The sequence below is a fragment of the Oncorhynchus masou genome, chromosome 13, assembly GCF_036934945.1.
Source record: "Oncorhynchus masou masou isolate Uvic2021 chromosome 13, UVic_Omas_1.1, whole genome shotgun sequence".
In the NCBI taxonomy this organism is placed as follows: Eukaryota; Metazoa; Chordata; class Actinopteri; order Salmoniformes; family Salmonidae; genus Oncorhynchus; species Oncorhynchus masou.
The window spans coordinates 68677823-68705621 of record NC_088224.1 but is presented as its reverse complement, the minus strand read 5'-3'; the positions used below and the strand labels follow the sequence as shown (position 1 = coordinate 68705621).

The 27799-nt window shown below is 44.0% G+C and overlaps 1 protein-coding gene across 1 annotated transcript in view; it reads left to right on the top strand.

Annotated features, from left to right (window-relative positions):
* Positions 1–27799, top strand: part of LOC135552931 (nucleoredoxin) — a 91095-nt gene that overhangs the window by 40750 nt on the left and 22546 nt on the right. Inside the window, exons 2-3 of the mRNA XM_064984884.1 lie at positions 22294–22411; positions 26881–27014. Coding sequence (XP_064840956.1) covers positions 22294–22411; positions 26881–27014 — 252 coding nt within the window. The remainder of the gene's footprint in view (positions 1–22293; positions 22412–26880; positions 27015–27799) is intronic.

The following is a 27799-nucleotide window of genomic DNA, read 5'->3' as shown; positions in this document are numbered from 1 at the left end:
GGCCAGTGATGGAAGAGACGTACTGTCTCTCTGAATCCAGGTTAAAAGGCCAGTGATGGAGGAGACGTACTGTCTCTCTGAACCCAGGTTAAAAGGCCAGTGATGGAGGAGACGTACTGTCTCTCTAAACCCAGGTTAAAAGGCCAGTGATGGAGGAGACGTACTGTCTCTCTGAATCCAGGTTAAAAGGCCAGTGATGGAGGAGACGTACTGTCTCTCTGAATCCAGGTTAAAAGGCCAGTGATGGAGGAGACGTACTGTCTCTCTGAACCCAGGTTAAAAGGCCAGTGATGGAGGAGACGTACTGTCTCTCTGAACCCAGGTTAAAAGGCCAGTGATGGAGGAGACGTACTGTCTCTCTGAATCCAGGATAAAAGCAGGGATGGAAACTGGGCCCAAAAAGGTGACCCTTTTTTTATTTGCACTGAAACATGCAAAAAATCTCTGCTAGGGGGAAATGCAGGTTTTAACTAATTAAACAACAAAGAATATGATCTACATGATCAGTCTCTGTGTGTAAAATAAAAAGTGGTTAATGTGACGCTAACTCAGAGCTAAAAAATGTAAAGACAGCAATCCAATGTTATAGTCTAGACTTTACAGCAAATGACAATCAAGTCTTGAGAAAAAAAACAATACACTAATATTGCAGTTAGCCATGACATCCTTTATAGTAGAACACTTGTGACCACACACATCTAAATATTGCACTTGGGAAAAAAACATATATTTAGTAGAAATAGAATGAAACAAACAGGCCTTCTATTTTTGCTCTATTATAGTGGCCACGATAGTAGACATTGATCAAGTGCACAAGCCTCGTGTGCAAAAAGAACGTTCACTGAGTAAAAAATGTAATAATGCCCCCTCACTCACACCTGTTACTGTCAAATTCAACACAACAAAAGGAATATATTTGGGCTACACATTATTACATTGTAGAACAGATGTCCACAGGCAGAAAGTGTACAATGTGCCAGCAGAGCATGATACCCTTTGTTGGCATAATTGATCTCTTTCAGGCAGAGAGTACACCTGGCATACCCCTTTTTATCAGCGGACTGAAAAAGTGGCCCATGTGTGTGGTGTTCCTTTTCAACTCTATGGTGGCAACCAGCTTAGACCAGGCCCAGCTCCAGCTACACTTCATCCCTGAATCAACTTGTTTAACAAGCAATGCCTCATTTTCACCTAATTCTCTCATTCTGAAAATTAACCACATACTTTAGACGGAAAATTTAAATTCACAGATTAGTAGTTAGTTCATTAGCTAGTTAACATTTCACACAGATTGCCAGGGTCCAGTAAGCAACAAACGCGTTATAACTTGAGGAACGTCAAGGAGTCGTAACCAGTTAATACTATAGAGAATTGGTTAGGTGCTAACGTTAGCGCATCTGATGTTGTAACATTAGCTAGCTAACGTTAGCTGTCTGACTTTATTAGCTAGCTAATTTTCGCACCATAAACTCAATTATTTGATAAGTTAAATTGGCTAATGTTGCTCAACATTTATCTGGCTAACTAAGGGAGAATTTGATCCAGCGAGCAAGATACTTAATGCTAACAATACTTGTTCCACCACACTTTCTCCCTCACCTTAAACTTTCCAAATGCCAGTTGTTTTTCAGCTCATGAAGTACGCTTCATCACCTTCTCACCCCCGTCTCTGTGGCTCTTCGTTATCGTTCAGTGGACGCACAAACTGCCTTTCCACTCTCCCGCTGTCTTTCCAGAGTGCGCGCTGATGATGTAACTAGCGCAATAGTTGTCTCTTCCCTCTTCAGTCCATGCTGCATTCTGTTGTTATGGGAACAATTGGCTGAGCCTTGGATTGTGGCTGAGCCTTGGATAGCCCCCCCACAAACTTCTCATCGGATCTACACGAATCACATAGGTCACCTATTTTGGATTCAAAATGGCGAATTTTGCCGAAAGGTGACTAGTTTGCGTGCCAGGTTAAAACGGGGAAAATCCGCTCATTACAGCCAATTCAATCATTTGTTTTAGACCATCTCTAACAGTAGTTATTACCTGACAGTTATACAGTCTGGTGGTGTTTCAGTAGAGCAGCACAGTGTCTCTGTGGTTTAACTGTGTAATGATCTGCTGCTGTGTGTGGATTGAGAGAAATGGTGATTTGTAGGGGAATGAGGCCAGTAAGGACTCATGAGGCAGCTTAGAACTTTACTCCACAGTTCACCACTCTACTCCACCAGTCTTTAATACTGTACTGGGGGAATTTGACAAAAAAAAGTGGGTCAAAATAAAATAATTCTGAGGTTTTATGTGCAGTTTCGCACCCCTCCCTCTTATACGTAGATGTAAAGTCTAGCCCAAAGCAGTCATTCAGTGGGTTACCGGAGGCTCTCCTTGGTTTCAACTACCTAGCCTCTCCCACACGGATCATACATGCCTATTGATCTGTGTCAATGAGATTTGACTGCTACTGGCTCCAATAACCATGCAGTTAGTTACATGCGGTATTAGACCGAACGACAGACTGGATGGTAGAAATATAATTTTAGGCTGTGTGGATTACATCATCTTGTCTAGCAAACTCCTAAACTGCTGAAAGAAGACATCACAGAAGCCAGGGCTTACCGAGGGCTAGTGACCTCGCTCCCTGTCTGTGGGAGACCTCAGATCTGTGCTGTTGGGATGCTGGTGCTGAATTACAAACAGAGAACAAAGCACCACTCACTGTGTGCCTCTCACTCTTTGATGCATGGGAAGCTTGAAGAGGAGGGTTGCTCACTTTACCTCTACACATGGAACGCTCTGCTGAGGACGGCCGATTTAGCTGCTTCTCCCAGCTGTGTTTTATCCTCTGACTCGCTGTCTTTATCTGTGTGTGTACGCGCCTGTGTGTGCGCACGCAAGTGTGTGCGCACGCAAGTGTGTGCGCACGCAAGTGTGTCTGGAAAGAGGCCTCAGAAGATGAGGCGTGTACAGGATGGGAAGGTTTTGAACGAGATTGCTGAGTGGTTATTTAAAAGGTTTTCCTTGTAAAGTTTTCATGTGACGTGGTGGGGCTGCTGGGTCAGAGGGGATGACGGTTTGGGGAGGTAAGTGGCCAGGGGTCTTCTTTGAGGTCATGTTTTTCCTGCTGGGGTATTAACATTCTGACCTTTTGATGCCGCCCTGTCAGTCAGTCAGCCCTTCAGTTGGGGGATGTGACCCTGAACCAGCTCCTCAGCTGTCTGTGGGGCAGACCGCCCTCGACCTCACTCCCTCAATCTCTCAGGCTTGCTCTCTCTATTTGGCTCAGTCTCACACATACACACACAGACATGGTGCTGCTGTGACAATGGGGTTGTAAGCTGTCATGGGGCAGGGGGGGGGGTTTATTGGTGGGGGGGGGGTTTATTGGTGGGGAGGGGGTGTAGGTGGGGGTTGCGGGGAGGGGGGTGTAGGCGGGTGTCCAGATGTACAGCTCAGCCGTAAAATCCAGAGCCCTGCGTGCAGCAACACGAAACAGATGTGCCTTTTAATGAGCGTAAGAGGAGAGGAGGAAATGGGTTAATGAATGGAGATCAAGTATCACAATGTAACCCAATCTGGTACCAGGTAATGAAGGAACGGGACGAGCGACAACTCCTCTCCCCAGAGGACAGCACAATTGATGTCATTCCATTTCTGTATAAAATTAAAGGTTGGGAGGCAAAAATGCTGGTGAGCTAGATCTTTTTATTCCATGTTCAGAGGTGGACAGGCACTTTGGTCGACGTTTCAGCCGAGTGGCCTTTCTCAAGGCCATCCCATTTCATGATGACATGCATTTTGTACTGTGAATGTGAAGTGGGAGTATTGAAGTAGAGGTGAGAAATTGGTCTCATATAAAGCTGTGGATCGCAGTCCGGCATCTGTCAGGCCCAGATGACGTGTGTGTGTGTTGACTGTGGTCTTGTAGAGTTGGAGCCAATTATCTGGGAGCGAGCTACCACTGGTCTATAGTTTATGATGCAGTATAGTCTCATGGCCAGTGTCACTGTGATTTACAACCCTACTCATTGGCCTCAGAACACAATGAAACCTAAAATACACTCTCACTAAAATGCACCATATATCTCCCTGGGAGGTTACAGTGTGTATATAGTCACATTTTTTTTTATTGGATAATTTCATAACATTGCCTAGGCTCTTTCAGGAGCCTAATAAGCCTAATAGCAGTAGTAGTGTCCCATTGGAAGTCCAAGCCCAGCACTAACAACACGTAGGCCTATATAAGACATACATACAATAACTGTTATGTATCACCTAACATGAAGCATGATGTCAATGGATCTAACAATCCTATTGTTTCGGTAAACTCAAAGTATAGGAAAGCAGAAATCCTCTGAAGGAGATGGTGGGTGTTTCTCAATATGCATACCTCCGAGCTCCACACTCTCATGCCCCAAGTGCATTATCCGAGGACGTTCTCTTGAGAGGACGAGAGTGTGGCGAACGCATAAAACATTACATCATTTGAGAAGCACTCGCACTCCCCCCTACTGTATCACCTCACGCTGCATCTCCCCCTTCACTGAGCCTTCTTCCAGCCAGGACAATGGCAACAATGGAGACAACAAGATATACACACAGCCATGTGTTACTTCAGAATTATCAGCTAGCTAGTTAAATAGGCAAAAGGTACAGTAGATGTAAAAATCTTTGTGGGTAGCGAGCTAACAATTCTTGTCTATCCAGTTAGCCCTATTAACTTACCATTGAACCTTCTTTCTTCTAGCCAGGACAATTGCAATAGAGACAAAACAAGATATACACAATGCAAACGTTTAACTTCATAACTATCAGCTAGCTATACATCAAAAATGACCTAAAACAAGTGTTATCCAATGTAGATGTCAATTCTTCGTTGTTAGCTAACAATTATTTGTGGCTATATGGCTAGCTAACAGTAGTAACTGACCAGTTAACTCTATTGACTTTTCAGTGAGCATTGTGACCTACGCACACTACAGTTGGTATTGTAGGCAGGTAACCATGCCAAAACTAACACAGCATGTATTTAGATCATTGGTGCATTTTTTTTTGGCGTGGTTGCATCATATTTCTTTGCATACTTTCCTTTGAAGCTTACATCGATGCATGCTTCAAAATATGTACAAACGGAGCATGCAGACGAGAAGGGCCCTACTGTGCTCCAATTTGTGTGCTTGGGGCACGGTAATATACATTTTCAGAAACATCCAGTGTGTTCTGAAAGTTCTACTGTGATAATGTCTGTCTATGTAAAACTGCTGTTGTGTTATCAAAATGAATCCCCTGTGTTGCGATGGGACCTAAAGCTGGAGGAGCACAACCAGTCTGTCCCACTGTCCCAAATGCCACCCTATTCCCTTTATATTGCACTACTTTTGACCAAGGTCATTGTTAAAAGTAGTGCACTAAAAAGGGAATAGGGTGCTATTTGGGATGGACATCTGTCTCTTCCAGGGAATAGGAGGAGGAGTGGGAGTTAAACTTTGGGTCAACCAGGGGTCAAAATAGGGAAAGAGCTGTGTAAATGCACCCCTCCCCTCTCCCTGTGGTACTCAAAGTAGCCAGTTGACCGAAGCCTCCAATCCAGCCTAAACATAGAACTCTTGTCTCACTTTATTTATGTACTTCAATGAATCACAGCTAAAGGTTAATTCACTAAAACCATATAAAAGCATAGGATGATTTTATAGGGTTATTCTTAGTGGTTTCTTCACGTGTGTTATAGTAGGCTATGTTATTGTATTGCTCACTAATGTTTTCTATTTGGATCATCATGGAGGCTTAGCAGGTGCCAACAAAGGCTTAATGTGGTCTTAACAAGGTGTGTGTGGGCATGTGTTTTCAGGACATGTGGTGTTCCTGTGTGTTTTGAGTTGAGGAGGATGCTGAGGCTGCACTGTCTAGCCAGCCCCATGCCAGGAACCACTCCATAATGTATTAGATTACATTTTTTGCATGAGAGAGTGTGATATGAATTACCTCTGGCAGGCGCCAGGGACAACCAGGAAAAATGTGCCCTGAGGGCAGTTCTCTCTCTCCCAGTGGGTGAGGCAGGCGGGCCATGGTGATGCCAATCTCTAACAGACTGGCGGCCGTGCCCATTGGCCAGACCAGTGTAGGGCCGTTTGGTGCAGAGCCAGAACATCTCACTCTCTCTCTATCTGAGAGGCCCAGCAGGCCTTGACTTGATGAGAGGCAGGATGACAGGAGGAAAATCCTCTCTAAAAGCTTAAACTCACCACCAGAGCTTTTATACTGGTCCACACTAAAGTGGTCAGTTTGCAGTAGGGCTGTGACAATACCAGTATCGTGGTATTTGTTCCATGGCATAAAAGAAAACACGAAGCAGACCAAACACTTTGGCCCTTTTTAAAAACCTGCTGTATGTAAAATATTGTGTGCACTAGCTTGGTAAAAAAAAACATAATGGTGTTTGTTTCCAGCATTAGGGCTGTTTTCCTGAAGAAGTTAAATCCACTTCATGTTTTGTTTTCTTGCCACAATACTAACGAGTATCACAATACTGGTATCGTCCCGGCCATAGTTTGCAGTGCATCTTGTGAACATTGTTGAAGTAAATTCTAATTCTTCTACAGAATTGCAAGAGGTGAACTTTCTACATTTGTGGTCTACACTGGTTTAATAATTTACTCATGGGGTATGCAGGTCTAGGGTGAGAGGTATTTTGGCTTTTACACAGTTCTAAACACCCGCAGGAGTAAAGATTGCACCCCCTGCCTTTGACCTTTGACCCTCCAGTATATAGGCCTCAGGGGCAACCCACGCTTGTGGAAGACAATGCTGCAGATAACTATTTAGTACTGTATTTCTACTCCTTTACAATCCCCCTGTTACGCTGCATTCTTCACTAAATAAAAACTTTTACGGTGGTGCCCAGCCATACAGAGTCCGAGTTTGGATTAAGAGCCTGCATTCAGACAGCAGCTTTTTGTCAACACAAGAGGAGAGGAAGAAACACCCCTCTTACGGTCTCTCTCCTCTGTCGCTTTAAAAAAAATGTATTTTACCTTTATTTAACCAGGCAAGTCAGTTAAGAACAAATTCTTATTTTCAATGACGGCCTAGGAACAGTGGGTTAACTGCCTGTTCAGGGGCAGAACGACAGATTTGTACCTTGTCAGCTCGGGGGTTTGATCTTGCAACCTTCCGGTTACTAGTCCAACGCTCTAACCACTAGGCTACCCTGCCACCCGCTCACTCTCTCTCCCTTTCCATCCAGCTATTCCCCCTAAGCTCTCTGACATTCTGGCACCTGTTTTCTTCACAAAACTGTTAATTTATCACTGAATTATTAACTAACAGCCCACAATGTGACTGGGGGGTTGCCATGGCAACACACAGAAGCAATTTAGCCCGTGGGTGTGTGTGTGCAAGGAGGTCCACAACGGCAAAATTGTTGGTCGGGCCAATGAATATTGTAAGAGATAAATATGATACCGCAATCACATGCTGCCCTGAAAAGGAGGGGGACTAATGTGCATTACTCTTGTTTATTTCAGGAGTGTTTATCCATCATAACAGAGAAAACATTATACTGTACTGTGGTTCAGGGACCTAATTTTTTTGTTTTTTTGTAATGAACTCAGTGGAAAAGAGAGCGAGGCCTGTAATGTTAATCAGTGGTTCTGACAGGGACTGGCTGGGGAGGGTTTGAGGAGACCGGATTAATCTGTTCTGTTCCACGTCGCCTGCTCCCTCCTTCCATCCCTTACCCCTGCCTATCTAAGCACTAGAACACAGGGCTTCTATCCAATATGCCTCATATTTTACCCAATTCTACTCCATTCCCTTAGAGCCAAAGGCTGAAAGCTCCATGTAGAATGAATAAGCTGCAGACGGTTGAACACTACATCAATGTAAATGAAATCAAGTTGGGATCCAATTGTGGGATGTGATAAATTTCCCATCGTTGAGGACCAAACTCTACAGATTCTCTGCTGTCTAGCTGTCAACTTGGAGAATCTTCTTTTATGCTGTCGCTTTGTGAGATACATAAAAATCTGTAAATTATAGTATTGTCCTTTACAAAATACCCCATGGTTGTGCCACAAATGACACCCCATTCCCTACAGATCCTGGCCAAAAGTAGTGCACTATATAAGGAATAGGGTGCAACTCAGTTCTCCTACCTCCTCTCCTGGTCCTTCCCAGTAAACCTTCATGGCCAGGGCTCAGGCTGCCTGCAGGCAGGATCTATAGAAATACCCAATAAAAGACGAACGCTTTGGTATGGAGTGGGCTGGACGGACAGACAGACATCCTCTATCTATCAACCTGTTGAAAGGCCACATGAGAGACTACTAGATTTACCTTTATTTAACAAGGCAAGTCAGTGAAGAAAAAATAGAACAAAGAGACTCCTATATCTCTCAGGTCCTGAGACTGCTGTCGAACAGGCTAGCTTTACTTCAAATACCACCAATGAAGGTTTTATTGACTGAGTGACTGATCATCTGACTACTGGTGTCGTTGCCATCGTGGATATTAAACGGGTCAGTGTTTTCCAACACTGCTGAGGAATCCACAATCGTGTTCTTGCCCCCCCATGGAGACATGTCTTAGTTGAAACTATAAAAACAAAACAAAATGAGAGACATGACTGGTTTACCCTGCCTGTCTGGCCCGCCATGCTCTGATAAATGTGGAACACATTATTGTTTTTTATAGAACTCTCAAACCTACATACCAATCTAACAGAATGCACGTGGCAAAAAAATCCTTTTGAAAAGAATGGGGAAGTGAGTTAATTCAGGAGCGTGTTGATAAAGTAAAAAGACATAGCTAATGGGATTAAGGGAATACAGCCTAATTTAGGATTCTGGTTGTTCATTAGTGGAAGAGACATGAGTCGAGAGAGTCTTTTCCCCAGAATGCAAGACCAGATAAAGTACAGAAATGCCCTCTAGACCATGATAAATAAGTTAAAACACAAACTAGCTAGCTACTATAGCCTACAGTACTCTGTGAAAGGCCAAGGCTTTGATTCTAGAAATAGTTACTCCCACTCCCTCCTTCCTTTTGTAGTGTGTGTTTTTTAAAATGCCCATCCATGTTATTCTTAAGTATTCTATCGAGAGATAAAGAACCTTATTCCTGTTAGTATTCAGTAGGGTGGAGCACATGGACTCCTTTGTACGCTATTGAAATCCCTTTGTAAGTGCCGTGTTTGCTAAAATGGGGCTGCAATGTGAGCGTTTGGCAAGCGCCTCAGGTCTGGCCGCCTGGGCCAGTGAAAGTAGATCTGTGTGGAGTCAGGGAAGGAACAATGAGCGGTGAATAGGGATGATGACTGGAGGAATTTCTTCCACTCAGTCCAGCACCACTCTCTCTCAGCCCAGCCTCCCTCCACAAGGCTGCATGGGGCTAGGAAGACCATAGGGGTCGGGGGAATGGAGAGGAGGAGGGGTCGGGAAGAAATGGCAGTAGGGGTTCAGATGGGAGGGAGCGGGTCACAAGTGAAGCAGATGTGTCTGTGAGAGCTTTGGGAACGCCAGTAGGAGCTCTGTTAACTACCCCCACCCCTTTAAACGCCAAGTGTTCCTACAAACGTGCAGCAGTACAAAGAAGCATGAAAACGATTACTATCCATGACACCAAACATAGATACAGTATTGTATGTGGACAAGATGGACAACTGTGAGAATTCCCTTCTCAGAATGACATACAGACAGTGTGCCGTTACTTAGTGCATTCACAAGACTCATCAGTGGATTTAACAAGATCAGTTGTTGACAGGCAGTCGGATCTTGATCATTATGATGACCTTTTCACCTCGTGCTGAACATCTCCGATGTGAGCGTTATACAGAGCATTGCATTAAGCTACAGGCCTGGCCGTCTGGCTCTGCTTTGTCCATACAGGCAGATCTACTGCTCCCTCCTCAGCCTCCATAAGTGGAACCGCAGCCATGGGTGATCCTATTAGGGGAGGGGGAGGGAGAGTGTGTGTCCTAAATGGATTGTTAGTATGGATTTCCGGGTCTCTGGGGGGTTGGCTGGGGGTTATTGCCACATTTGATCTAGTCTAGTGTGTTGGTCTGGGTAATGAAAAGGGTTGCCCACCTAAAAACATGCAGGAGGAAGGGAGATGTGTAGCAGACACATGTGGACTAATGCTAGGTCTCTAGACTGGCTATGATTTATGCTGATAAAATTATATGATTGTTTCCGAGAAGTTTTATATGATTCCTCTCATCTTCAGCTGTATCTACGTTTTCTACCATGTTCTTATTTCTTTGGGTCTTGCACAGACTTTTCTACAGTAGATGATTAAAACGTACAGCACAATGGATATTCAATACTTTGATTAAATCATTCCTTCAAGAGTCAAATGAAATCCAGACAAACCACAGAGATCTGGTTTGGAGACAACCATGCATGCATCCCAAATTGCAACCTATCCTCTATATAGTGCACTACTTTTGACCAGAACCATATGGGCTGGGGGGTTGTAGTGCACTCTAAAGGGAGTAAGGTGCCATTTGGGACACAACCATGTGAAGTAGGTTCGAGATGAGCCCTGACTGGGGAATAAGTTTAGTTTGGACACTGATTTATGAGTGTTTGTGGCTCACGGGGTCACCAGTTCTGTTCTATTTTTTTTTTTTTTACTTTAGTTTATTTAGAAAATATTTTCTTAACTCTTAAAACTGCATTGTTGGTTAAGGGCTTGTAAGTTAGCATTTCATACAACACCTGCTGTATTCGGCGCATGTGACAAATTAAATTTGATTTGTTTATTTTCTCTGCAGCTTATAATACACCCAACTCTGAACAGATGGCTTCAAACATTGACTATCTGAATGGAGTAAGGTACTAGAGGGAGTGGCTACATTTGGGAAGCTAATATTGGGACCACTATGGCATCACATTCCTCTGTTTTTAGTCCCTAAAGGCAAACCGAGGAGAGAAGGAGTAAAAAGAAGTACAGTCTGTCACTGTGTGCAAGGCAGAACCTCTAGAGATTTTGAACAAATGTTGCTATTGTTTTCAACATTTTCTAACATACCACTCCAAAAAATGCTGTCCCTCTTGGGAACATCTGCTTTTGTTTTCAAGACTGCAAAAACCTCCCACTGTATAGAAAAGAGGTTCTCCTTTTGGTGTTTCATTTAGCCAGCCTGAGGAAGAATCACCATGAGAACAAGCACAGCAAGGCATCTTGTTTTGCCTCTAAACAGTGACATAAGTATCAATGAATGACTGTTCCATACCTCTTTCAGTATGAATCACCATGTCTCAAGGTGGTGAAATGTATGTAGCTGCCATCAATGAATGAATGTAGGTGATGTAACTGTCATAATTACCAGGCCCATCATCTGCCCTGAAATCATGATAACAGCCTGATGGCTGTCACACACAGCCTAGCCTCCAGGCGAATCTACAGATCTACAGCTGACGTGATTTCGTGTCCTGTGGTGCCCTGAACTGCAGCCAAACCGCCAGGCAGACAAAATTCCGGATCATACAGTAAATTAGCAGTAGTGAAAGGATCGAGGCTGAATCGGCTCCGAGGTCTCTCTGCCTCTCAGAAACAATCTCTCTTTCAGCAGTGCTCTCTATGCACCAGGCTCAGACTAGAGCAGGGTGGGGTTGAGAGAGGTTCGGCATTGGTACACACACTAATAGATAGACATATATGTATGCACATTGACATTGTACACTTACTGTACACATCATAGAAGAATTATGTATAATTTAGACAAGCTGTATATAAACTCATGAACTCATACTGACCAAAAGGGCCCTACTATGATATATTATGGCAAACATCTCCTAGTATGTTTAGTTGATAACGGTACAGTATTTGAAACATGCAAATAGACCTAATGATTTGTAAATACAGACTTCCTGTATAGCCCGTCATCCATTGGCCCTATAGCATTTTTAGCTAAATATGATTTGTCTATTTGAAGAGTTTTGCTTATACAGTGCCTTGCCAAAGTATTCGGCCCCCTTGAACTTTGCGACCTTTTGCCACATTTCAGGCTTCAAACATAAAGATATAAAACTGTATTTTTTTGTGAAGAATCAACAACAAGTGGGACACAATCATGAAGTGGAACGACATTTATTGGATATTTCAAACTTTTTTAACAAATCAAAAACTGAAAAATTGGGCATGCAAAATTATTCAGCCCCCTTAAGTTAATATTTTGTAGCGCCACCTTTTGCTGCGATTACAGCTGTAAGTCGCTTGGGGTATGTCTCTATCAGTTTTGCACATCAAGAGACTGACATTTTTTCCCATTCCTGCTTGCAAAACAGCTCGAGCTCAGTGAGGTTGGATGGAGAGCATTTGTGAACAGCAGTTTTCAGTTCTTTCCACAGATTCTCGATTGGATTCAGGTCTGGACTTTAACTTGGCCATTCTAACACCTGGATATGTTTATTTTTGAACCATTCCATTGTAGATTTTGCTTTATGTTTTGGATCATTGTCTTGTTGGAAGACAAATCTCCGTCCCAGTCTCAGGTCTTTTGCAGACTCCATCAGGTTTTCTTCCAGAATGGTCCTTTATTTGGCTACATCCATCTTCCCATCAATTTTAACCATCTTCCCTGTCCCTGCTGAAGAAAAGCAGGCCCAAACCATGATGCTGCCACCACCATGTTTGACAGTGGGGATGGTGTGTTCAGAGAGATGAGCTGTGTTGCTTTTACGCCAAACATAACGTTTTGCATTGTTGCCAAAAAGTTCAATTTTGGTTTCATCTGACCAGAGCACCTTCTTCCACATGTTTGGTGTGTCTCCCAGGTGGCTTGTGGCAAACTTTAAATGACACTTTTTATGGATAACTTTAAGAAATGGCTTTCTTCTTGCCACTCTTCCATAAAGGCCAGATTTGTGCAATATACGACTGATTGTTGTCCTATGGACAGTCTTCCACCTCAGCTGTAGATCTCTGCAGTTCATCCAGAGTGATCATGGGCCTCTTGGCTGCATCTCTGATCAGTCTTCTCCTTGTATGAGCTGAAAGTTTAGAGGGACGGCCAGGTCTTGGTAGATTTGCAGTGGTCTGATACTCCTTCCATTTCAATATTATCGCTTGCACAGTGCTCCTTGGGATGTTTAAAGCTTGGGAAATCTTTTTGTATCCAAATCTGGCTTTAAACTTCTTCACAACAGTATCTCGGACCTGCCTGGTGTGTTCCTTGTTCTTCATGATGCTCTCTGCGCTTTTCACGGACCTCTGAGACATCACAGTGCAGGTGCATTTATACGGAGACTTGATTACACACAGGTGGATTGTATTTATCATCATTAGTCATTTAGGTCAACATTGGATCATTCAGAGATCCTCACTGAACTTCTGGAGAGAGTTTGCTGCACTGAAAGTAAAAGGGCTGAATAATTTTGCACGCCCAATTTTTCAGTTTTTGATTTGTTAAAAAAGTTTGAATAATCCAATAAATGTCGTTCCACTTCATGATTGTGTCCCACTTGTTGTTGATTCTTCACAAAAAAATACAGTTTTATATCTTTATGTTTGAAGCCTGAAATGTGGCAAAGAGTCGCAAAGTTCAAGGGGGCCGAATACTTTCGCAAGGCACTGTATTTTGTTGTGACTTCAAAGTTATGTCCCTAGGGCTGTGGAGGTCACAAAATATTGTCAAGCAAATAACTGTCGGTCTCACGGTAACTGACTGTTAATTAACATAAACACATTTAGTATCTCCTGGCTTCCACACAAGCCACTGATGCAATAAATCCATTTATTTTAGATAGGTCTAAAGAAACATAATATGAAAAAATTGTAGTCTATTTCAGAAGAACAGAATAGCATACTCTGAGTTGTCCTGACATGGCTATGCCAAATGGCTGTGGGATACACTAGTTCATTTTACAGACGAGTTGCTTAGAATTCTGTGGCATTATTTTATAGTATGAAGAATACAATTGAACAAAGCTGATTTAAAATGGAATGGATATTTTCTCCAAACGATTTGAGGGAGTGCGCACTACTCCGTGTAGAGCGAAAAATGAGGTGCTCCTATATTCATTTAGAGGTATTCATTTAGTTGTTCTATTAACGTTGGGCCATATTTTGATTGTAAGGTTGCATGATATAACTAATGATGACTTTTGTTTTAAACTTGTTTGAACGGCATGAGCTCTGGTTAGTTTTTTTTGTGTAGGCTGTACCCACTTCATCAGTCTCTCATTCATAATTTGATAAGCACTTGCTAATACCTAACATTTCCCGGGGCTTCTCCTTTGTGTGGCCGTAATGCACCCTAAAAACTTATATTCCTTCTGCGGCCAGTGGCCGTTGTGCCCTTGGACAAGAGTGCTGGGTTGTACTCTTCTCCCTCAGTGCTGCCTGCTCCGAAGCACCTCCAACTCGCATGGCTCTCCATCACGTGATCGGGTCTTTGTCACAGGCGACAAGGGAAGATCGACACATCGGGGGCACAACTGCGCGCGTCCTTATCCAATTCTGAGGTGCATATTGAAGATATTGGAAGAACTGTCCACATTTACTTTTCATCAGCCAACAAGCTGAGTAGGCCTAACGAACAGCAAAAGCACTAGCCTATGTCAATCTACTATCACCATAGTACAACATTTGAAATAAATATTCCAAACTTAGTCTGGGACAGTTGTAGGATGCAATAGATCCCAAACCACTAGCATAATTTTTTACGCAATGTTGCTGATGCAACAGATCAGAACGTTTTAGCTTAAATGTTGATAAACTATTAGGTTATAACCGTCCTGTCCAGGCAGATTGTGTGTACACCGTCCACTGTGTGAGTTTCACAGATGTGACGCGGGACATGTTGGTTACCCTGAGACGGTCTCAGTTAATGCCCTGGCCCCTAACCTCATCAATGTGGCTGGGGCAGATGGAGTTTCCAGAGGACCAAGAGAGAGAATGCACCATGCAACCTGTGGTGGAACTTTTGATTGTGGAAGGCCCTGACATGAGGGGTACTACAGTATGGAGGGACTGTTAGACAGACAGCCATACTCCACTACAGAGGCCTTGGGTCTTCCACTCCCCAGGACAGGTAGGCACGCTGACCAGAGAGATGCTTGCTCATAGAGGACCTGGTGGGGGTTGAACACTCCTCTTCCAGTTCCACAGTAGAGAGGAGGTCCCTCCCTGTACAGTCCCTGTCGAGGGAACCCATACCCTGTAAAACGCCAATCTCTCTGAGCAGCCTGAGTCTCCCTGAATCTGTCTGCACATCAGAACGCTAAAACTTGGCTCCCGAAGTGAAGTCATTGTTTTTATTAGAAAGAAAAGTTTTTCATCAGCCAGGCCTGGACTGGAGCAGAGCTGTAAATGAACCCAACTGGAGGCTTCCCCCACTGAGACAGACTGCAGACAGGCCTCACTCCTACATCTATCTCTCCCTTTCACTGAAATTACGAGAGACCACAGTGCTAAAATCATTCTGGTACTATGTGCCTATTCCAAATTGTCTGGACTGGTGCAGTCCTTGGTGTATTGGCTTGGCTATCTCAAGGTTACTGGTACAATTCTGTCTCAGACTTGCTATCAGACGTTCAAACATCAATATTTGTATTCTTCTCAGACAACTCTCAGGAAATTGACCTCTGACTCTCAGGGCTGTTCTTCAGGAGCTAGTCATTTCAAGCAACGCCCATCTTCTTCCCTCTGATATGGAAAGTGAGTTTCCACTGTGTGAGTTTCTTGATGCGCTCTCTGTCGTCGGACTACACCGAACATATACACCTATAAATAGTCCCAGTTTCAAACACGCATTTGCGGTCATGTAGAGTCTGTTTCTGATTTTATGCGGTATGTTTTATATTCATATCAAGTCACAATATACAGTCACAACAGTCCTTATATACTGAACAATAATATAAACGCAACATGTAAAGTGCTGGCCCCATGTTTCATGAGCTGAAATAAAAGATCCCGGACATTTTCCATATGCACAAAAAGCGTATTTCTCTAAAATGTTTTACACGTTAGTTTACATCCCTGGTTGTGAGCATTTCTCCTTTGCCAAATAATCCATCCACCTGACAGATGTGGCATATCAAGAAGCTGATTAAACAACCATATTCAGCAACTTCACACAGCCTGATCAATTATATGCGAAGGAGATGTCTCGCTGCATGAGCGAATGGTGGTCATACCATATACTGACTGGTTTTCTGACCCACACCACTACTTTTTTGTTAAGGTATCTGTGACCAACAGATGCATATATCAAATAGTATTAGTCACATGCGCCGAATACAACCTTACAGTGAAATGCTTACTTACGAGCCCCTAACCAACAATGCAGTTAAAAAATACGGATATGAAATACAATAAACAAGTAATTAAAGAGCAGCAGTAAAATAACAATAGCAAGACTATATACAGGGGGGTACCGGTACAGAGTCAATATGCGGGGGCACCGGTTAGTTGAGGTAATATGTACATGTAGAGTTATTAAAGTGACTATGAATAGATAATAACAACCTGGAATAGCAGCGGTGTAAAAGAAGGGGGGGGGGCAATGCAAATGATCTGGGTAGCCATTTGATTAGTTGTTCAGGAGTCTTATGGCTTGGGTGTAGAAGTTATTTAGAAGTCTCTTGGACCAAGACATGGTGCTCCGGTACCGTTTGCCGTGCGGTAGCGGAGAGAACAGTCTATGACTAGGGTGGCTAGAGTCTTTGAACATTTTTAGGGCCTTCCTCTGACACCGCCTGGTATAGAGGTCCTGGATGGCAGGAAGCTTGGCCCCAGTGATGTACTGGGCCGTTCGCACTACCCTCTGTAGTGCCTTGCGATCGGAGGCCGAGCAGTTGCCATACCTGGCCGTGATGCAACCAGTAAGGATGCTCTCGATGGTGCAGCTGTAGAACCCTTTGAGGATCTGAGGACCCATGCCAAATCATTTCGGTCTCCAGAGGGGAAATAGGTTTTGCCGTGCCATCTTCACGACGGTCTTGGTGTGCTTTGACCATAGAAGTTTGTTGGTGATGTGAACACCAAGGAACTTGAAGCTCTCAACCTTCTCCACTGCAGCCCCGTCGACGAGAATGAGGGTGTGCTCGGTCCTCCTTTTCCTGTAGTCCACAATCATCTCCTTTTGTCTTGATCACGTTGAGGAAGAGGTTGTTGTCCTGGCACCACATGGCCAGGTCTCTGACCACCCTATAGGCTGTCTCGTCGGTGATCAGGCCTACCAATGTTGTCATCGGCAAACTTAATGATGGTGTTGGAGTTGTGCTTGGCCTTGCAGTCATGAGTGAACAGGGAGTACAGGAGCAGACTGGGCACGCACCCCTGAGGGGCCCCTATGTTGAGGATCAGCATGGCAGATGTGTTGTTACCTACCCTTATCACCTGGGGGCGGCTTGTCAGGAAGTCCAGGATCCAGTTGCAGAGGGAGGTGTTTAGTCACAGGGTCCTTAGCTTAATGATGATCTTTGAGGGCACTATGGTGTTGAATGCTGAATAGCGATCTCACAGGTGTTCCTTTTGTCCAGGTGGGAAAGGGCAGTGTGGAGCGTAATGGAGATTACATCATCTGTGGATCTGTTGGGGCTGTATGCAAATTGGAGTGGGTCCAGGGTTTTTGGGTGTTGATAATGGTGTTGTGAGCTATGACCAGCCTTTCGAAGGACTTCATGGTTACAGACGTGAGTGCTACAGGTCGGTAGTCATTTAAGCAGGTTACCTTAGTGTTCTTGGGCACAGGCGCTATGGTGGTTTGCTTGAAACATGTTGGTATTATAGACTCGGACAGGGAGAGGTTGAAAATGTAATTGAAGACACTTGTCAGTGCATGCTCGCAGTACACGTCCTGGTAATTAATCTGGCCCTGCGGCCTTGTGAATGTTGACCTGTTTAAAGGTCTTATACGGCTGCAGAGAGCGTGATCACACAGTCTTCCGGAACAGCTGATGCTCTCATGCATGTTTCAGTGTTATTTGCCTCAAAGCTAGCATAGAATTAGTTTATCTCGTCTGGTAGGCTCGTGTCACTGGGCAGCTGTCGGCTGTGCTTCCCTTTGTAGTCTGATGGTTTGCGAGCCCTGCCACACTCGGCTGGCATCAGAGCCGGTGTAGTGCGATTCAATCTTAGTCCTGTAATGACGCTTTTCCTTTGATGGTTCGTCGGAGGGCATAGCGAGATTTCTTATGAGCTTCCGGCTTAGAGTCCCGCTCCTTGAAAGCGGCAGCTCTAGCCTTTAGCTCAGTGCGGATGTTGCCTGTTATCCAGGGCTTCTGGTTGTGGTATGTACGTACGGTCAATGTGAGGACGACGTCCTTGATGCACTTATTGATGAAGCCAATGACTGATGTGGTGTACTCCTCAATGGCATCGGAGGAATCCTGGAACATATTCCAGTCTGTGCTAGCAAAACAGTCCTGTAGCTTAGCATCTGCTTCATCTAAGCACTTTTTTATTGATCTAGTCACTGGTGCTTCCTGCTTAAATTTTTGCTTATAAGCAGGAATGAGGAGGGGAGAACTTTGTATGCATCTCTGTGTGTGGAGTATAGGTGGTCCAGAGTTATTTTTACTCTGGTTGCATATTTAACATGCTGATAGAAATTTGGTAAAACGGATTTAAGTTTCCCTGCATTAAAGACCCCGAAGCGCCACCTCTGGGTGGGCGTTTTCTTGTTTGCTTATGGCGGAATACAGCTCATTCAGTGCTGTCTTAGTACCAGCATCTGACTGTGGTGGTTTGTAAACAGCTATGAACAAAACAAATGAAAACTCTCTAGGTAGGTAGTGTGGTCTACAGTTTATCATGAGATACTGTACCTCAGGCGAGCAATAGCTCGAGACCTCCTTAGATATTGTGCACCAGCTGTTATATATCTGTATTCCCAGTAAGGGGAAATCCATAGATTAGGGACTAATTTAATTAATTTCAATTGACTGATGTCTTAAATGAACTGTAACTCAGTAAAATCTTAAATTGTTGCATGCTGTGTTTATATTTTTGTCCAGTATAATTAATGTTAATTCCTGTGGAGGTATGCTTGCTTCAGACAGAATAATTTACAGTTTCTTCCTTACTCGAAGAAAGGCTACATGAAGTGATTTGTATTTCTATGGGGTATAGTGCAGAGTTGGTGACAAAAGGTTTTTATCAAGTGTGTATTTTTCTGCTGTTTTTACGTTGTGTTGCTCTTATTAGTGAAGGTGGGAAACATCTCCACTTCACTGATACTCAACACTGGGGCCCCACAAGGGTGCGTGCTCAGCCCCCTCCTGTACTCCCTGTTCACCCATTACTGCGCAGCCATGCACACCTCCAACTCAGGCAGCAAGTTTGCAGATGACACAACAGAAGTGGGCTTTATTATCAACAACGACGAGACCGCTTACAGGGAGGTCACTCAGGGGCACTCGGAGTGTGGTTTCAGGAAAAAACCTCACTCAACGTCAACAAAACAAAGGAGATGATCATGCACTTCGTGAAACAGCAGAGGGAGCACCCCCTATCCACATCGACTGTACAGCAGTGGAGAAGGTGGAAAGTTTTAAGTTCCTTGGCGTACACATCCCAGACAAATTGACAGACAGTGTGGTGAAGGCGGCACAACAGCGCCTCTTCAACCTCAGGAGACTGAAGAAATTTGACTTGTCACCTAAAACCCTCACAAACTTTTACAGATGCACAATTGAGAGCATCCTGTCGGGCTGTATCACTGCCTGGTACGGAAACTGCACCGCCCACAACCGTAAGGCTCTCCAGAGGGTGGTGCGGTCTGCACAACGCATCACCGAGGGTAAACTACCTGCCCTCCAGGACACCTACAGAATCCGATGTCACTGGAAGGCCAAAAAGTTAATCAAGGACAACAACCACCCGAGCCACTGCCTGTTCACCCCGCTACCATCCAGAAGGTGAGGTCAGTACAGGTACAGTGGGGAGAACAATATTTGATACACTGACGATTTTGCAGGTTTTCCTACTTACAAAGCATGTAGAGGTCTGTAATTTTTAGCATCGGTACACTTCAACTGTGAGAGACGGAATCTAAAACAAAAATCCAGAAAATCTCATTGTATGATTTTTAAGTAATTCATTTGCATTTTATTGCATGACATAAGTATTTGATCATCTACCAACCAATAAGAATTCCGTCTCACAGACCTGTTAGTTTTTCTTTAAGAAGCCCGCCTGTTCTCCACTCATTACCTGTATTAACTGCACCTGTTTGAACTCGTTACTTGTATAAAAGACACCTGTCCACACACTCAATCAAACAGACTCCAACCTGACTCCACAATGGCCAAGACTAGAGAGCTGTGTATGGACATCAGGGATAAAATTGTAGACCTGCACATGGCTGGGATGGGCTACAGGACAATAGGCAAGCAGCTTGGTGAGAAGGCAACAACTGTTGGTGCAATTATTAGACAATGGAAGAAGTTCAAGATGATGGTCAATCACCCTTGGTCTGGGGCTCCATGCAAGATCTCACCTCGTGGGGCATCAATGATCATGAGGAATCTGAGGGATCAGCCCTGAACTACATGGCAGGACCGGGTCGATGACCTGAAGAAAGCTGGGACCACAGTCTCAAAGAAAACCATTAGTAACTACGCCGTCATGGATTAAAATCCTGCAGCGCACGCAAGGTCCCCCTGCTCAAGCCAGCATATGTCCAGGCCCATCTGAAGTTTGCCAGTGACGATGATGATCCAGAGGAGGAATGGGAGAAGGTCATGTGGTCTGATGTGACAAAAATAGAGCTTTTTGGTCTAAACTCCACCCTCTGCGTTTGGAGGAAGAAGACAGATGAGTACAACCCCAAGAAAACCATCCCAACCGTGAAGCATGGAGGTGGAAACATCATTCTTTGGGGATGCTTTTCTGCAAAAGGGATTGGACGACTGCACCGTATTGAGGGGAGGATGGATGGGGCCATGTATCGTGAGATCTTGGCCAACAACCTCCTTCCCTCAGTAAGAGCATTGAAGATGGGTCGTGGCTGGGTCTTCCAGCATGACAACGACCCGAAACACACAACCAGGGCAACTAAGGAGTGGCTCTGTAAGAAGCATCTCAAAGTCCTGGAGTGGCCTAGCCAGTCTCCAGACCTGAACCCAGTAGAAAATCTTTGGAGGGAGCTGAAAGTCCGTATTGCCCAGCGACAGTCTGTATGGAGGAGTGGGCCAAAATCACTGCTGCAGTGTGTGCAAACCTGGTCAAGAACTAAAGGAAACGTATGATCTCTGTAATTGCAAACAAAGGTTTCTGTACCAAATATTAAGTTCTGCTTTTCTGATGTATCAAATACATATGTCAAATTATTTACTTAAAAATCATACAATGTCATTTTCTGGATTTTTGTTTTAGATTCCGTCTCTCACAGTTGAAGTGTACCTATGATAAAAAATTACATACCTCTACATGCTTTGTAAGTAGGAAACACTGCCGATTTTGCAGGTTATCAAATACTTGTTCTCCCCACTATATATCAAAGCTGGGACCGAGAGACTGAAAAACAGCTTCTAAGGCCATCAGACTGCCTACATTCAGATTCAAAATCATCGGCCACTTTAATAAATGGATCACTAGTAACTTTAATAATGCCACTTTAATAATGTTTACATATCTTGCATTACTCATCTCATTTGTATATACTGTATTCTATACCATCTATTGCATCTTGCCTATGCTGCTCGCTCATCACTCATCCATATATTTACATGTACATATTCTTATTCCATCCCTTTACTTAAGATTGTGTGTGTTAAGTAGTTGTTGTTGAATTGTTAGATTACTTGTTAGATATTACTGCACTGTCAGAACTAGAAGCACAAGCATTTCACTACACTTGCGTTAACATCTGCTAACCATGTGTATGTGATCAATAAAATTTGATTTGATTCATGACATCACAGCAGGGGCGAAACGCTCCTTGTGAATGCCAGTTACTTTAAAGTTAGCTAGTTAGTGTGATTCTAGCCTTCATCTAATTTACCGCAGGCTGCGTCTCTGCTGCTGTTTTATTCAACCGGGCTCATTTTGTAGTCCCTTTATACTTCAGAGAAACGGCTTGCCTCTGTAATAGATACTGGTACTTCTGCACTTTTGGTGTAATTGTAGTGAAAATGGCTGTTGTCCTATAAACTTATGGATATCAATTGATGTCTGATAAATAATAATTTATCAACAGATCTTATAAATTAGATGGAAAACAACTATAGTAAGATGTACGACATTCAATTACTTTTCTTTTTATTTGTTTGATTTTTCTCTTTCCGTTGCTCGGACGATTAACCAGAGCATAGGTGTCTTATACGAACTCCATTTCTGTCCTCTCTGTCTGTCCAGATGAAGCTGTGGAACAAGTACAAGGTGACCAGTATTCCCTCGCTGGTGTTTGTGGATGCAGCCACAGGGAAGGTGTTGTGTCGGAACGGACTACTGGTGGTGAGAGATGACCCCAAAGGTAAACTCCTCAGTCAGACTGAGCCTCAAAAATGGGGACTGCGCCGGAACACAGACACGCACACGCACAAACAAGCATACAGTTTATTACATGATAAATGCCTCGTCAGAATTTCATATTGCGAAGTTTCTGTGCCACATCCTTCACCAGTTGGAGAGCTGGCCGTATTTCTCAATTTGTGTCCTGTTCTGGTATTGCATGAATATTATAAAGTGCCCTTTCTTATTCCCACATCTGCAGACCTATAATTTCCCAGCTTTTAAGTGGGAGACTGCCTGTTCGCAAGAGCAGACTTGCATTCCTTTCTGGTACATGAGAGGATGTCCTCTCATGGCCAAAAAAAAATCACAATACTTTGACATCCTGCTCTTTAGAGCCCTAATTGCACAACATGAGAAAGGCCCACTAGTCAGAGAAGGGTGTTCCAAAAAAGGTCCAAATACAAATTCCATCTAGACACCGTTGCCCAAGATGACACACAAAACAATACATACCTCGGCCTAAACATCAGCGCCACAGGTAACTTCCACCAAGCTGTGAACGAGCTGAGAGACAAGACAAGAAGGACCATAAAAAGGATCTTTCAAAAAATACTCAGATCAGTTATAGAACCCATTGCCGTTTATGGTTGTTAGGTCTGGGATCTGCCTGCCAACCCAGAATTCACAAAATGGGACAAACACCAAATTGAGACTACATGCAGAATTTCTTTTAAATATCCTCAATGTACAACGTAAAACACCAAATAATGCATGCAGAGCAGAATTAGTCCGATAACCGCTAATGATCAAAATCCAGAAAAGAGACGTTAAATTCGACATCCACCTAAAAGGAAGCGATTCCCAAACCTTCCATAACAAAACCATCACCTACAGAGAGAGAAACCGGGAGAAGAGCCCCCAAAGCAAGCTGGTCCTCGGGCTCTGTTCACAAACAGAACCCACAGAGCCCCAGGACAGCAACACAATTAGACCCAACCAAATCATGAGAAAACAAAAAGTTAATTACTTCCAATGTGTCAAGTAATTAACAAAAAAACTGAGCAAACTGGAATGCTTTTCCACAAAGAATTTGAAAGCAAACCCAATTTTGATAAACTTCCATATCTACTGGGTGAAATACCACAGTGTGCAATCACAGCAGCAAGATTTGTGAATTTGTGACCTGAAAAGAAAAGGGCAACCAGTGGAGAACAAACACCATTGTAAATACAACCCATATTTATGTTTTATTTATTTTCCTTTTGTACTTGAACTATTTGCACATCATTACAACACAGTATATACAGTGGGGCAAAAAAGTATTTAGTCAGCCACCAATTGTGCAAGTTCTCCCACTTAAAAAGATGAGGCCTGTAATTTTCATCATAGGTACATTTCAACTATGACAGACAAAATGAGAAAAAAAATCCAGAAAATCACATTGTAGGATTTTTAATGAATTTATTTGGTAATTATGGTGGAAAATAAGTATTTGGTCAATAACAAAAGTTTATCTCAATACATTGTTATATACCCTTTGTTGGCAATGACAGAGGTCAAACGTTTTCTGTAAGTCTTCACAAGGTTTTCACACACTGTTGCTGGTATTTTGGCCCATTCCTCCATGCAGATCTCCTCTAGAGCAGTGATGTTTTGGGGCTGTTGCTGGGCAACACGGACTTTCAACTCCCTCCAAAGATTTTCTATGGGGTTGAGATCTGGAGACTGGCTAGACCACTCCAGGACCTTGAAATTCTTCTTACGAAGCCACTCCTTCGTTGCCCGGGCGGTGTGTTTGGGATCATTGTCATGCTGAAAGACCCAGCCATGTTTCATCTTCAATGCCCTTGCTGATGGAAGGAGGTTTTCACTCAAAATCTCACGATACATGGCCCTATTCATTATTTCCTTTACACAGATCAGTCATCCTGGTCCCTTTGCAGGAAAACAGCCCCAAAGCATGATGTTTCCACCCCCATGCTTCACAGTAGGTACAGTGTTCTTTGGATGCAACTCAGCCTTCTTTGTCCTCCAAACATGACGAGTTGAGTTTTTACCAAAAAGTTATATTTTTGGTTTCATCTGACCATATGACATTCTCCCAATCTTCTTCTGGATCATCCAAATGCTCTCTAGCAAACTTCAGATGGGCCTGGACATGTACTGGCTTAAGCAGGGGGACACGTCTGGCACTGCAGGATTTGAGTCCCTGGCGGCGTAGTGTGTTACTGATGGTAGGCTTTGTTACTTTGGTCCCAGCTCTCTGCGGGTCATTCACTAGGTCCCCCCGTGTGGTTCTGGGATTTTTGCTCACCGTTCTTGTGATCATTTTGACCCCATGGGGTGAGATCTTGCGTGGAGCCCCAGATCGAGGGAGATTATCAGTGGTCTTATATATCTTCTATGTCCTAATAATTGCTCCCACAGTTGATTTCTTCAAACCAAGCTGCTTACATATTGCAGATTCAGTCTTCCCAGCCTGGTGCAGGTCTACAATTTTGTTTCTGGTGTCCTTTGACAGCTCTTTGGTCTTGGCAGGTTGTGGACAGGTGTCTTTTATACTGATAACAAGTTCAAACAGGTGCCATTAATACAGGTAACGAGTGGAAGACAGAGGAGCCTCTTAAAGAAGAAGTTACAGGTCTGTGAGAGCCAGAAATCTTGCTTGTTTGTAGGTGACCAAATACTTATTTTCCACCATAATTTGCAAATAAATTCATTAAAAATCCTACAATGTGATTTTCTGGATTTTTTTTCTAATTTTGTCTGTCATAGTTGAAGTATACCTATGATGAAAATTACAGCCCTCATCTTTTAAGTGGGAGAACTTGCACAATTGGTGGCTGACTAAATACTTTTTTGCCCCACTGTAGATGTAATATGACATTTGAAATGTCTTTATTCTTTTGGAACTTCTGCGAGTGTAATGTTTACTGTACATTTTTGTTTATTTCACTTTTGTTTATTATCTACTTCACTTCCTTTGGCAAATTTAACATATGCTTCCCATGCCAATAAAGCACTTGAATTGAATTGAATTGTGAGGGAGAGTGGAGAGAGTAGGCATGGTGGCAGTAGAACACGTGGTGCAGGGGAATGGATTTCACGAGCTGAACTGTATGACAGATCCTCTCTGTCTGTCTGCTTAATGAATCCCAGTCTCCATCCCAGCCCACAGTAGACTGCACACTCTATCATTCCCATGATTCATTAACACCAACTAGATGTGGTAAAGAAGAGATTCATCCATCCCCTCCTCTTTCAGAGTTGTTCGAGGGTAGCGGAAGCAGAAAGGGGGTGTGTTTGTGTTGTAGTGAGGAAGGGAGACGGGGTTACAGGCAGGGTAGTAAGAGTTTGAGGTGGGCTGGGGGGGGGGGGAAGGGGAGGGTGGTTGGGAATTCAGAACCCTCTTTCAGCATTGTGAAAGGGCCTAGCTGTCTTGAGTGGCGGAGTGGAGGAGAAGTTGCCTGCAGCACCAGGAAGGAGTGCACTTTTACAGTGTGAATGGGGACAACAATAAAAGGCTACAGCGGCAGAGGCAGTGGGGATGTGTCAGCCCTGTCTAATGAAGGCCTATAGAGGGAAGCCCACATAAAGGAACCTTTACAGCCCTGTCTAATGAAGGCCTATGGAGGGAAGCCCACATAAAGGAACCTTTACAGCCCTGTCTAATGAAGGCCTATAGAGGGAAGCCCACATAAAGGAACCTTTACAGCCCTGTCTAATGAAGGCCTATAGAGGGAAGCCCACATAAAGGAACCTTTACAGCCCTGTCTAATGAAGGCCTATAGAGGGAAGCCCACATAAAGGAACCTTTACAGTCCTGTCTAATGAAGGCCTATAGAGGGAAGCCCACATAAAGGAACCTTTACAGTCCTGTCTAATGAAGGCCTATAGAGGGAAGCCCACATAAAGGAACCTTTACAGTCCTGTCTAATGAAGGCCTATAGAGGGAAGCCCACATAAAGGAACCTTTATGATTTATGATTACACCTTATTATTTGGTCCTACCAAATGCATCTCTAGTGCTTGACACTAACAATGAAAACACCTTGAAAAAGAAATGTGAGGGGTTAAGGCTGGCAGTGCTCCCTGTCGCTGTATGGGAAATTGAAAAGCATGGCTTTCAATAATCATTCAAATCTAATTTTGCATCTGTTGTGCGGTCCCATTTCCAAACACAGATGACATGGATTACAAAAGAGCTTGTGAGTAGGAGGCACACTGGGTTTAGACGTTTGTATGACAAATGCTGGGCACATGTGCATGTATTTAATATCTAATAGCTGTGCCAGGGGGATGGAGAGTGCTCTGGTTTTGAATGGGGAGTTTCTCACACACAGAAAAAGCTCTCTTCTCTGTTCACTAATCAGACCCTTGTCTCTCTATCCTGTCTCCCCAACACCAAACCCTCCCCCCCACACTAATTCTCCCTCATTCCCTCACCCCCTCTTCATCTCTGTCCTTTTCTCTCCCCCCCCCTCTCAGGCCTGGAGTTCCCCTGGGGGCCCAAGCCCTTTGCAGAGGTGGTGGCCGGCCCTCTGCTCAGGAACAACAGGCAGACGACAGACATCAGCTCATTGGAGGGCCACTATGTGGGAGTGTACTTCTCAGCACACTGGGTAAGTGGTGGGGTGGGGGCCGGGAAGGACACACACACGCAGGGAGGGAGGGAAATGACCCTCATTTTCCTTTTCAGGCATCCAGCTGCCCCCGATATGAGCAGTAGCCTTATGAAAACAAAGGCATCAGTGAAAGCCAGGGCGGGGCGGCAGGGCACAGCGGGAGGAAACACAGCAGCCGGTAGCCAGGAATGGACGGAGTAGTTAGGGGACTTCCATTGTCTGGGACTACAGTAGCTAGTTATTCCACTCCTTGCTGTCATCACCAACTAGTGCCCTTTTAAAGTGAGCAGTGGGCGTCCGATCCATTGTCTCTGTCAGTGCTGGGCTTGCCCATCCGTGTGAAGGTCGTGACTTGGTGATGCATGAAAGGCTTGTGTCACTGATGAGCTCAGCTGATGACACACACACACACAGGCCGCAGACGCCCCTCCAGCTGCCAGTGCTGCCTTCAGCTCCAGAGACCAGTCAGCACCAAGCCATAACGCACTGACTGGTCCACTTTCCAAACCAATACAAATTTGTACATTTTATTTGTCACATGCTTCACAAACAACAGGTGTAGACTAACAGTGAAATGTTTACTTACAGGTCCGTTTTCCAACGATGCAGAGTTAAAGATAAAATAGAAATAGTGACATGAGGAATAAATACACAGTGAATAACAATGAGTAAAAATAGCATGGCTATATACAGGGAGTACCAGTACCGAGTCAATGTGCAGGGGTATGAGGTAATTGAGGTAATTATGTACATACAGTGGGGGATTTTGTACGTTTGCCCAC